Source organism: Cephus cinctus, unplaced genomic scaffold, assembly GCF_000341935.2.
Source record: "Cephus cinctus unplaced genomic scaffold, Ccin1 Ccin1_scaffold0975, whole genome shotgun sequence".
Taxonomy (NCBI): Eukaryota; Metazoa; Arthropoda; class Insecta; order Hymenoptera; family Cephidae; genus Cephus; species Cephus cinctus.
In genome coordinates, this window is record NW_014333530.1 from 43,718 (window position 1) to 57,083 (window position 13,366).

At 45.3% G+C, this 13,366-nt stretch overlaps 1 protein-coding gene across 4 annotated transcripts in view; it reads right to left on the bottom strand.

Annotated features, from left to right (window-relative positions):
* Window positions 1-1,992: 1,992 nt before the first annotated feature.
* The window catches only part of LOC107271460 (RING finger protein 44), a 17,250-nt gene continuing 5,876 nt past the window's right edge, over window positions 1,993-13,366 (bottom strand). For 2 of the 4 annotated variants that reach the window (XM_015747487.2, XM_025088708.1), the window contains 9 exons: window positions 9,309-9,817; window positions 6,803-7,004; window positions 6,612-6,699; window positions 6,432-6,517; window positions 5,389-5,994; window positions 4,642-4,848; window positions 4,262-4,545; window positions 3,882-4,188; window positions 1,993-3,762 (listed from right to left, as the gene is read on the bottom strand). In XM_015747487.2, coding sequence (XP_015602973.1) covers window positions 3,688-3,762; window positions 3,882-4,188; window positions 4,262-4,545; window positions 4,642-4,848; window positions 5,389-5,994; window positions 6,432-6,517; window positions 6,612-6,699; window positions 6,803-7,004; window positions 9,309-9,538 — 2,085 coding nt within the window. In that variant the 5' untranslated portion in view covers window positions 9,539-9,817 and the 3' untranslated portion in view covers window positions 1,993-3,687. The remainder of the gene's footprint in view (window positions 3,763-3,881; window positions 4,189-4,261; window positions 4,546-4,641; window positions 4,849-5,388; window positions 5,995-6,431; window positions 6,518-6,611; window positions 6,700-6,802; window positions 7,005-9,308; window positions 9,818-13,366) is intronic. The other 2 variants (XM_025088709.1, XM_025088710.1) reach the window with 2 other exon arrangements.

A 13,366-nucleotide genomic window follows, 5' to 3' on the forward strand; every position in this document is an offset into this window, starting at 1 on the left:
GGGGGGGGGGGGGGAGGACGAAAGGTTTCAAATACGAAGCGACCTCACGCCCTGCAGACTCCTGATGGACGCACAGTCGTACAATCGAGGTACACGTTACGGATAGCTAATTTATTCTTAAACTATAATAGTGAGCGTCCACCAGGAACGAAACGTCAGAAAAATTCAAATTTGGCGATAAGATGGTTATTATTTAAAAATTATTCTTCAAGTCTCAAATTCACTTGCCCCCTTCCTGCGAGCAACCCCAGCTGGATCCTCGGCATCGCACTCGAGAGTAAGCATCGACTAGTTGTAATTGCATCTGATTTCGTTTTTACATTAAGCATTATCACAGTCACCGAATGACGTCTCGAGCAAAGTAATCATGGAGGTTCCCAGTACAAAGACAAATATCTTTAGATCTTCTCTTTAATCTCTTCCCACTTCGACTGGCCCGTCATCGAAGCTCGTAGAAGGAACGCCACTAGCGCCGCCATTCGAATGCCCGACGTTCACGTTCCCCGGCGACGGACGCCGTTACTTAGGCTACGCATTTTTTTTATTCATCGAAGCGAGTTTCATCGTGACGCAACGAGTCTATTCAATTAAATATAATATATAAAAAGTTAACGCAATGAAAAAATGATATGTGTTATCTTACGCTCCTATCAAGGATCAACAACTGTCTTTTACAATTTTGATATTTTTTTATAAGCTTGAAAAATCTACTTTCGAGAGAGAATCTCCTTACCGTGTCGACTCTAAGGTTTTAGTACCCGCAGACCCCTCCTTCGATCACCCACCCAATTGTACCAAGATCCTCCCCTCACCAGCCCGCGATCACTGGCGAACCCTTCACAAGATAACCCCTTATTCTCTCTTGTAATCTCGGACGAGAACCTTGCCGAGTTATATCGCCCTTTACGTGTGTTATATATATATATATATATATATAATCCCAATTTTCAGAAGGGATGATATACGTATGATGTTTTTTGTCATATGTGAATTTCTATTCGTATTTCCCTTTCATTTATAATTACTGCACGTCCAGGCTTGTAGCAACAGATATCATGTATTGTACATAGAGAAAACTTAATTTACGCGCTACGCCCGATCGATCATCCTCTTGGTGTACCCTGGAATATATTTTCGGCTAGTACAACAGTGAAGGCACGCCACGAGTAAAATGGAAGGACTGTCACGGAGGCACCGGAAAGGATAACAAAAACTGTGTCTCCTTCTCGATTCGTGGGTTCGAGCGGATACGCCAAATTTTCGTGGGAAATTATTTACGAGGAAAAAAATAATTTTCTTACGACCGCACGATACTCCCGAAGGTAAATATAATATTTGTGTCTGATTAAACGAAATTGATGAAACGTTCGTGCATAACGGTAACGACGTTCGCGAATGCTGCTTCTTGCGCGAGGCTGTAATTTATCCTTTATTTGACAGGTAGGATCGACGGATAACGAAAACACAATAAATTCACCGTATCGAACGTCCTGTCCGTCTCCGCGCGATAGACGGTACTACGAGAAACGTCACTTCCATCCTAGGTAAGCATTAATCGCGCGCTGTTGACAATTAAACATAAGCAATGTAAATTACTTACAATACCCAGGTCTGTCCCTGCGGGTGAATTTCTAAAGGTAGTTGCGAGTCGTGCGATACATATATATGCATTTATGTATACAGTCACAGTATGTGCAATGACCGACAGGTAAGAAAAGAGGGAGATAGAACGCAAAACAATTGTTAGCAAAGGAGCAAAACGAATAAACAAGTAATGGCTGTGGCGCGTTATTTGAATTCGAGAAGCGGATGGATAAATTTGAAGAAAATGGGGAGGCATTCAAAGAGGGAGAATCGTTGGCGTTCTCTTTTTATATTGCAAATTCCCGTCTGCCATACGGCTACCCTACGACGTTTTATCCGATGCTACGTCTGCGCTCGTTCGGTGCGTTAGTTTACTTATGAAAATCCCTAAGCGTTAATTTTTTTTTTTTTTCAGCCCCAAGTCGCGGTTAGCTTATGCCTACTTACAAACAGCTCGCACCCATTGTGTTTCTCGTATCGCTTCTTATCGTATGTACGCTTTTCTTTTTTCTTGAATCCTTTATGCTGTGTATATAAAAAAATATGAATCGTCTCGTTATTCATCTCTTGGAGGTAGATACGCAGGAAACAGAAGCGGTATTTTTCATTATGACATCTTCATCGTTATCGTCCTCGATTTTTTTCCTTTTTGCCATTTTTTTTCTCCTCATCTTTGTCTCGTTCTCTTCTTCTCTCTCTCTATTTTTATTTTTTGCGGCTTTTTTTTTTTTCGTTTCTTCCACTATCCCCTTCGCACCACGCCGAATCTATCGTTCGCGAGTCCTTGCTGTACCGATCCTTCCTGCTTGTGCCCACCTCTGCGATACTCGCTCTCAGGACTTGCGCAGTCGCGATTGAGAACGAGGAGGGAAGAGGCAGGCTGCGTCGATGGATCGCGACCGCCATCTTGTTTTTCTAATGACGAAAATCGGGGGGGCGCAGGGTTTCGACTTGTTATTTTGGGAAAATAGAATCGCTTGTAGCGCGACGCGTCGATTGAAAATTAATTTCATTCTAGCTATAGCACCTAAGGTCCCTACCGAAATCTAATCTGAATCTTACGTAAAATATTTAACTAAATGAAAACTAATGATCACCGATTGGTCTGCGTTAGACACCCAAGACCCATTGCAAGGTTAATAACGTTTTTTTCTTTTTTTTCCTTAGTAATATTACAGCTTTTCTTCTTCTTCTTCTTGTATGTTTAATCCTCTACCGTTACGCCTATCTCGTCCTTTGTATTGCAAAAGAAAACTTAAACATCTACATTTGGTTAAGAGGTCCAAACAAAGACTTAAATATATACGCTCCTATGTGTACACATATTATGTACGCGTATGCGGTGTATGTACAAATTACAGTGGGAAAGAAAAGAAGGCGGAATATAATGAACGCGACGTACTACAATAAATGAAGACTTACGAGATTAGTGGAAAATGCCGAAATACATATGCATAGGTATACATATAGGATACGCATGGATATGCGTGAGTACACGCAATATATCATTGCGTACATATATGGTTGCGTATGCACGCGTAACAAGCGTGCGCACAGATAACCTGATGACGCGCGAGAGTAACGCCAGGATTAAATGTCAGTACCAAACCGTAACGATTCAAGCATAGCGAACCGAATTTTACTAACATGAAGTCGTCCACGACCGGGAAATGCTTCGTGTCTAACCATAAGCTTACTGCCTTGCTTAAAGAAAAGGAAAAACCAAAGAGAAATTAAAAACATTACAAGGCGCGACCCAGGAAGCTTCCGACCTTCGTTCTTCCCGACCTAGTGCCCGGCCTGAGGATTCAGAAGAGTCCCTATCGCCGGTGCACGCTCATTCCGACTAACTTCGGTCAAGAGGACCGGTCCGTTAGGACACTCTTGGTAGGACCGGCCTTCGACGTCCTCCTCGTGATCCCTATTACCTTGGCCGTACACCGGGAAATAACGAGGGCGCTCTTGCAGACGGCGAACGTGGAAAGCTCACCGACATAAATTAGCGCAGACGAGAACCGTCACCGCTGGTGGAAGTCGCGCACGCAGCGGCGTCCAGACGGAGGCCCCTGACAGCTGGCGCTAGTGCGCCGTGGCAACCTGGCGTCAGTCACTGGTGGCACTACCGTTGCCAAAGTACTCACCAGCATCCCCACGACATATGGGACAGGTTCTGTTAGACTGGAAAGACCAGAGACATGCGAAATTATGTAGTGATATGTCAGTTTCCTTGCGGCACAGGTTTCTCATGAGTTTCTCATGGTCGCCGGGTATACAGGACAAGTTATGCCTGGACTCACCTTGAGCCACTTGTCGATGCACTTGGCGTGGAACTCGTGCGAGCAGGGCAGCACGCGTAGGGACTGAAGTGCCTCGAAGTCGCACATGCAGACGACGCAGTTCGTCTGATCGCCCTGATGCGTGTCGACGTTGAACTTGTACGAAGGCAACTGTTCGACTTCCGCTCGGGTCAAACCTCGTGGCTTAGCTTCGCCTAATCTCTCAGCCAGGGAGAGGAGGGCCTCGTAGTTTTCGGTTTCGGCCGATTCTGGTGAGCTCAGTTCGGCTTGACTGTACGGGGATAAGGGCGGGTTACTGAACATTGCTCTGCAAAAGAGAGGGATTGAGTGAATACATTTTCATTTTGAATTACGTGGACAAATTTATATACAAGACTTACAAGAAGTGCAGAAGAAGGCCCGGATAAGGCGTTGGAGGCAACGGCGGTGTTCCTCGCCACCTGCTAGGTCTCTGTCGACGTACGTTTGCCGCTAATCGTCGTGTCCTTGACTGAAGCATCTCCAGCTGATTGCTTCGCGTCTCAGGTAGGAATATAGGCGGTGGTGTTGTTACCTGCGCAAGAGCCGGCGGAGAGTAAGAGTGCGGTAGAGGCAGAGGAGGTCCTCCAGTACCACCCACTCTGTGATGATGGTGAGACTCAATTAACTCGAGCTCGACTTCCCTCTGTATGAATAAAAACAAAGAACAACCATTAGGTAAATAGTACAAACGTATAATAATAATTGAGCAGAGAACGATGAAGTAATCATATTTTTTTACCTGCTGCGACAACTGATGATGAGCGGTATAGTGAGTTGTGTTGACGGCCGGTGGAGGAGCATGTGGATGATGAAGTCCAGCCACAGGTCCTCCAGCAGGTGCTGGATATCCTCTGGGAGCAGCACCGACTAAAGAGCTAACCAGGCCATGGCCAGGATGACCTGGATGAGCTGCCGAGTAATGGCTCGGATGATGATGATGTGCGACCTGCAAAAAGTCCACCTGTCAGCACTGACCCTAGTACGTTTCCATAAGACGTGATGCTTCATAACCAAATCCATTAGATCCTAAACAGGCTCTTGGGTATCTCCTCGAGGAAAACCAAGTCAAATATTTAACAAAATAGCTCTTTCCTACGTTCAATCGATATCCCCTTGAAATACAAGAAAAAAACTGCAAAGTCCTAAGTCACGGTTCACCCTACACGGTCTTTGCGTGGTCGCACATGGCACACAGCGGAACAGGTGCCAGTGATGGCGCGACCCGCAGTATCGCCAAGAGAATTGTTGTTTTCATGTCGCCTCAAAGACAAGTTTTTACGTATTGTACGATGCAAATGGGAAACAGGTGTAGGTCTTGGGCAAGGCTGACAAACCGGCCAACATCTGTCACATATGCATACGAGCGTCCACGTGCATAACAACGAGATATGTTAATCCCCCTCGTATCTGACTCCTTCAAAAATGATGCAGCGTCACATGAGGTATAAAAGAAAAGTAAATTCTAAAAATAAACAGCCTTCCTTACCTGGCAGGAGTGTGCGAATGCATGAGCACCCGGTGGCGTGTAGATCCCATGCAACTGACACGGGATCCTATAGCCCGTAGCCTGAGGATGCCAAATGGGTTCGCCGCCTACGGCAACACCCAAACCGGAAACACCGACTTGTCCAACCTCGACGACCATTGGCCCGTTAGCCCCCTGCGCCGGATGATGTCCCGTACCAGGAGGCGGATGAGACGGATGATGCGGATGGGTCTGGTGCGCGTTGTGAATGTTGTGATGCGAATTGTGGAGGCTGTGATGGGAATTGTGAATGTTGTGATGGGAGCCGTGGAGACCATGGTGCGAATTGTGGATGGTGGAATGCGAGTTGTGCATTCCGGTGATGAAGGGATAGGAAAGTGCAAACGAGTCCGCGTACCGTTGATAACGGTTTCGGACCGGCGGGCTGCCACGTGTGGACATGTGGTTGCGGGGCGAGCGACGCTGAGGAGCAGGCGGAAGTTCCCAGGGTGCTGGCGGCGTGTGCAAGGGCGGCGTCGGCGCTGGCGGCGTCGTCTCGCGCACCTCTATACCGGAAACGGCGCCGTTCCTAGATATTCTGCGACGCTTCCGCGACGGCGATTCGCTCTGAAATTTTTCAAACTCTTTATTATATTATTCGCCTAAGGGTCCTGGCGCGCGTAACGCGACGTCTTTATCTATCGCCAAGGACAATTCGTACGAGGTGGCTCGTCATTCTTTCCTAGCGAGATTCTCGCTTGCTTACGTAATGAAGGTAGGTTAATAAAGGTAGGCGCGCCGAGACTTGAGCTGCCTGTCACAGCAGCAAACAGTGCTCGGCCAGGTTAAACTATCTACGTGTACGATTAACGCCTCGGTTCCAGACAAGCGTTACAACCCCGAAGGACTGTCGCCACTTTACGTATGATCTCATTAAAGAGAAGCCTCGCGTCCAAATTTCCATCAAACCGTAGAGCAGCGAGTCAAAGATACGGGCGTACAAATCTTCGAGACGAGTCGTATCGCCAATTGTCTGTAAAACCTCGAACGATACAACCGCTTACCTTCCGGCCATCGTCCTGACTGGGCTGCCTATAATACGGAGGCGACGGTTGAATTTGAACGGGACTCAATGGTAGTTGATTGGTAGCTGGAAGAAGGTAAGAAAGAAAAAAAAACAATTACAATTGAACACACTGATCGTGACAAGTGTGTGTACGAATGAGCAATGCAAAGTTGTCTACCTTGTGAATTTCTTCGGTATTCCATGTCGACGCCACTGGCGCCTAAGCCAGGACTGAGATTCAGCAGTGGTCCACGCATGGCGTTTTCCTGTGAAACGTAAAAAAAAAAAAAAACAGATGAATTACGTACAACGATGTGTTCCCGAGGTGAATAAAAAATGTTTAAAGAAAAAAAATCACTGCAAACATACTTGACCACAGATATTGATATGCAATGGCGGAGAATTGGCCGGGGGTCCTGTAGGTTCCTGATTAAATAGTGACGGAGGTCCTCGTGATTGTGGACTGTGCTGCGGGGTAGGTTTGTACCCCACGCCAGAACCACCGACAGCCCCGTGATAGGAAACTTCCTTACCGGCCGGGCCAGACGACGTTCCTACGCCGGGACAGTCCCTGAACGGAAACAAGAGTGAGCGATGAGTCGAGGGAACTGCGTTTAATTAAAAATGGCCTGAATTACAATAAAATGTCGATTTAAGTTTCTCATTCGATTTATCGATAAACCGTATCTATCGATATAACGAAAGATACAGTATCTACCAACGTGTGCAGAAAGAAATTATCTAACCCAGCAACGATACGTGTCCGTTGCTATTAGGCAGAAGTCCGTTTGACATGTTAATTAAAAGGAACGCGTCACCCGTTATATATTCCAATGACGAAAATGTATGTATAAACGGACAATAATACGGGTCGCGAAAAGTCCTCTGAAAGGGTAACAGACGTCACGAGTCCTCCATTGATAGTTTCAGCGAGGAAAGATCCAATCGCGTACGAGTCTACCTTACATAGATAAATAAATTATAGCCACAGGAAGAACGTGGATATCACCTACGTATTCTAGGTTATGTAGAATATATCCATCGATATTTGATTACGTCCACCTCCGGATCTATACGAACTCGATAAGAGTACGAGCATCGTGGTTCTACGCGATAGTCTCTGTGTACCCGTTGGTAACAAGAACCGTCACCAGTGGCGCTCAAGTCTACGTATCGAAAGCGAACGTCGAAATTGCGTGAGTCGAGAAAGAAAAAACAGAGAGATAAAAAAGAAGAAGAAGACTACAGAAAAAGAGAGAAAAGTAAGATAGAAAGAAAAAGGAGAGCATAAAGGTAAACGCAAGTAAGAAAGAGGGAGCGAGAGGGAGTAACGTCACGATGAAAAAGATACCAGGGAGTGATAAGGATATTGTAAAGACGAACAAGAGAGAAAACGTTTGAATAGAGAAAAAAGTGATGAGCAACGAGTAAAGAGAGAAACAGAAAAAAGAGATAGTATACTATATAGAGAAAAAAACTGTAATATATATATATAAATACGCATGCCAAACGAGATAATAAGTAGTATATAAAGTATATATGAACATTGCACAACTGAAAACAATATATGTGTATATATATATATATATATATATATATATATATATATATATATATATATATATATATATATATATATATATATATATATATATATATATATATATATATATATATATATATATATATCACATAAGCAATGCTCATATGTACACGTCCTCCGTGTATGCAAATCTGATATATACGTATTACGCGTGTACAGCAAAAGTACGTTACAAGTGTTATGTACCGACCGAGCCTCGCGTCAGGCGAAATGCGTAACGAGAAAGTGCGACGAGCATCGAGTGGATTGTCGAAAGAAAAATGAAAGAAAAAAAATGAAATAAAAGGTTAATCGCGAACGCGTAAGATATTTGACGCATGTGTCCAAACGTTACGTGGGCGTAAACGCAGGTAACGCAGCCTATAACGATACCGTAGGAAGTGAGGAAAGTGTAAGGAGTAGGTATAAAAGTGCGAGCGTGTAGACGACGTATATAACAATACCGTACGTAGGAAACTACCAAACGTGTACCGTGTGTCTCTCTAGATGTGTATAGGAGCGTGGAAATGGAGAGAAGCGAGCGAGGCGTCGCGGCGCACGCGTCCAAGTCGACGGCCAATCGATGCACGCGGTTTTCGCACTTCTCAGGGCACGGAAAGTGCCCTAGGGAGGGCCGGGTGCATCGCCAGAGCGTAGAAGGACCGGCCCTTATAGGGATTTTACGATTTACAGGAGAACATAGATACGGGGCACTGGACAACGAGAAGAACGAACGCGTGGGATAATTCACAAGGAGGATTATGTATTTCGTGTACTTCGCGGACACCCCGTATGTGTCAGTTAACGTTGATTAGGGACGCCGTCCGTCCAGTGGCGGATGACCTGAAAATTAAAGAGGGTCTTGGCCTGGACGCACTGAGAACATATCTATGTATATGTATTTTTTGAAATTCTCCATCTCTCTCTATTTATTTATTTCTCCAGTAGCTGCCTTCTACGTCTCTCTCTCTCTCTCTCCTTCTCGTTCTCGTTACGTTCTGTCTCGTTCTGTAGCTCCCTTTCGTGTCAGAGCCTCTTTCTTACTCCCTCTGTCTCTCTCGCTCTTACGTACAAAGCCAGACTCTGGCTATGCCGCATAGACGTAGAGTCCACGACGATAGAGTATCACACTAGCGACTTAGATATATATATATATATATATATATATATATATTTTTTAATAAACAAACTCTGAGTTTCATTAATTAAGATTAAGTCTGAGAGACGAGCAATCAATTATTAATGCGTCCAGACCAAGTTGAATGATCACTGTTGATGCACCACGTGTTATACCCATTGTGATAGCGAGGCGGCGGACCCTGCCGGTACGGATAATCCTTGTACTGTTGGTTAAGCTGACCGTGTGGGTGCTGGGGATGCTGGTTATGAGGGTGCCAGCTTCCTCGGTTATGGGGAGCCGAGGGTCGCGTATGGGGCCCTGGAGGTACACCCGCACTGACTACAGCCCTGTACCGTCCCTGCATACCCAGGCCGCGATGTTGATGATTCCCTTGGCCGTTCATTCGCTCTTGCTACTCTGAGTATGTATTTTCCTTTCTTTCTCCCTGGCTCACCTCTCCCTCTCTCTCTCTCTCTCTCGCTTTATCTCTGCTTATCTATCCCTCTCAGTTCCTCCTCTATACGTGATCTCCGCGTAGAGCCTCTCTTAGCTTCCTTTCTTCCTCACTGACTCACTGAAACTCCAGCCAACGTCTTCTCCTCCGTCCCTGGTGCGACTCCCCACGAATCCAATTGGGCACTCGGCAGAATTCCCGATTTGGATTCGATGGATAAGGCCAAACCTGGCGAGTGATATTCAAGCGACTTAAACCATCATCGTCATTGTCATGGCTCGACTCGGCCGCGACTTCTTCCATCTTTTGGTTAATAAATTAATATTCTTTCGAGCACGCTCATTACGTCACAGTCGTCCCCATCGTACAGGAGACTCCGATAAGAATGCATGTGCCTACGACAATGCTTTTTTTTTAAAATCATAACACTCTTCCGATTTTTTTTTCTTTCCTTTCCGTTCCCCTCTACTTCTTTTACTTCCTCTACCTTATCCTTCTTATTTTTACCTCGCCCCCTCTTCGCCGTTACCTCGTCTCTCCTTCTCTTCTTACCCGTCATCCCTTTCTCTCTCCGTCTTACTCATCGTGGCATCTCGGGTTTGTCTCTACACATGCCTTCTTGCTCGGAGACTCCTTCGCACGCACACCTTACACCTTACTCTCGCTCTCACATATCCAATGACTCTGGTCTCTAAGCGAGGAAACAGGGAAGTTAAGAGAGCGATATGCACGTTTAAGCAGTCAGATATATATATATATATATATACATGTTTAATATGCGTACCGTAAACGTTATTCCTAAAGTGCAGCAGGGAAGCGAGGTTTTCGTCAGGCAAACACGTGTCGAGACGCGACTCACCTTGGAACATGCAGCCCAGCCAGACTAGCAAGTGTCATGCAGGGTTCAGGTATTAAAAAGGATAAAGGATATATGGAAACTAGTATCGATATTTCGTTTCAATCGTTTGTCAAAAATCAAATGAAATCAAACGATAAACCAGAGACGTTTGTTACGAAAGTAATTCGCCGAGCGTCAGAGGTGGTGGCGCCACCAGCGGCACCTCAGCGACTGGCGGCGGCTCTCGTAACTAACCTATTTTCAAATTTTCTATTCGTCAAGGAAAAGCGATTGTCCGTTACTATTATTTTTCGCACACGTTTCTTCGTATTTTCTCTGTTACGATATAAATGTCACTCGAGATCTTCCAGTGTTCTGGTTTAATTACACGAAAAAGCAATGGCTTCTTAGATAACGATGATAAGGAATATAATCACACAGTTTTCGTAGCCTCATGGGTAACCGCGAGCAAAATCCAGGAAACGATTAAGCGGGCCGGAATTCAGGCCCCGTTGCTTTTGACCGGCCGTGTATAGGCAACACGTTGCTTGGCTGCCTTCTGGTACACTCCTGCGAGGAGAAACCCGTTTACCTTTAAACTTGCACGGCTCTCGCTGTCCAATGTAAAAACTAAAAGTTGCATGAGAAATGTAGCGGGAACTGCATTTTTAATTTCACGATTCCCCTTAGAGAGAAGTAAGCCGCACCCCTCCCCTCCTCGTCCCTCTCCCTCGTCACACTTGACAAGATGCCAATCACCCCAAGAATATTTTTTGTTGTCCGTAAAAAATCCAAAGAAAGCATTTTCCAAAAATTCTTTACCAAAGGATACTGCTGACTTAGTCCGAGCTCAAAGATATAAAAATAAGACATTTTATTTTGGACAAAAAAAAAGGTCAAGGAATGTCCGGTGCTCTTTTATTACAGTATATTCTTATTACACAGTAAAGAGTGTTACCTTGGTCTCATGTAACGAAGATATTGAGTATTGAGAATATATATATATATATATGTGTATTCTCGATCCTACATATACAGAAGCAAAAGTCGGAGTGGGTCTCGCACGGTAAGGACGATCCTTGCTGAAGGCAATGTAAAATTACATTGTATGGGAATATATATATACTATAGTACACTATGTACAATATAAAAACGTAGTATTATAGGCCAGAGGCCTGTGGACCGGATGAAAGGAGAAAAGAGCTCGACTTGGCTTTTCGAACTTTAGACGGCGAATCCTTCGTTCCCACAAGGACCTTGGGAAATGTAGGGGACCTCACTTCTGACCGTAGCCCCCTGGATTCGTGGGGCCTTATGGTTCGCACGCGTTGACTCACCGAGGTCCTTCAACCTGATAACACTGAATTCCCAAAGTTCAACCAAAGTCCCCAACTGTCTGAACGGTACCTTCGGCCATTACGGTTAGCGACGGACAACCAGATCTTCGACGAAGACAAGAATGTAAAGGTTCATCCTGATATTAATAAGTGCTTAATCCCAGGTACGGGCAAAGTCACGTAAAACAATTGTAACGAGACTTAGTAAAGCAGCGTTCGGACAAATCCTCCGGTAAAGGCTGTACGAGTCGAAGGGAAGAAAAAAGAATATATAGAAAGGTTCGATGCTTCGAGCCAGCATGCAGTAGACACGGAATAATGCTACCCGCAGCTCGTCGAACACGACCGAAAAAGTCCGGGACAATTGAGTTTTTGGGGTGTACGGCCAGCCAAATGTCGAATACCCTCTTGCCCTGAGAACTAACAATAAGAAAAAGGAGTTCCTAGAGTCCGTTACTGCTTAACGGGTATACGGTTGTGCCTTTAGCCAGCCATAAAGTTTATGTTGAAATTTATGTGAATTAGTTGCGAAGAGTCATACTTAATAAATGCTACGTAAGGTATCGTATCGTAGATGTAAACCCTGACGGAGACTTTAGACATTTTTTCCTAATCGCCAGAGGTAGGTATATATCAGCTCGATCTAAAGGATAGGAGGCGCGTATAGTCCGTACCCCTTAGCTGGTACGGCCGCAGCAACGCCTCGACGTCTCGTATAGCCGGTTACAAAGGCTCCGTCCGCTCTCCCGACCATAATGACGGATATTACGGTGCGTCAGTGTGCGCAACAGTGCCGGGCGCACGTACACGCCCGTTCGTTTTCCACGAAATTTCGCTGCTGCTCGAGCAAAAATTATTTACACATAGCTTAACCAAGGGACTGCGACAGTGGAGAGAATAAAGGAGGGCAAAAATTGTGTATAGGATCGACGCTCTGTGTCCGTGTTGTGTCTCGTAACCTATGGCCGACACAAGGGCAGGCTACGTGAGGCGTTATATGCGAGTTGCCGTTTCTTTCTTTAGTTTTGATGACCGAGTACGTTTCGTCGCGTTATCCGAGGAATCAGCATTGCTTCGTTGCCCGCTGCTGTGGCTGAAGACAGTGAGAGGAAGATACAAGCGAAACGAGGGTGCGAGAGAACAAGAATAGAGGTTGAACCGATAAGAAGGTAGACTGAAAGAAAAGTAGGGTTAGGCTCCGGTACGTACGGACGTAAAAGATCGAGCACATCCGTAACGAGTTTCAAAACGACTACGTGAGTATCGGGTTAACGCGTAATCCCTGGACTTATTCGAATGTCTTAACGAATCGATGATCGATTTGAAATTCGTCAATATTTCACGCGATTTGCGGTATCGTGCGATGATAAAAAGTATTCGCCAGTAGCGACTTCGATACGTAATGGCGGTGTTTCGTCAGGTGAAATTAGTGCCGTGTGGTTTTAGCTGTATTTGAGGTTGCGGAAACCCGTGAAAGTCGTCACGATCCCAACGTGGAAACAAAAGGAGATGAAATTGGGCAAAGAAAGCTGATTGTCAGGATGGATTCGTATCGATATCGAAGGACTTTTTATAATTTGCCTGACAGGAAAGAAATGTCCC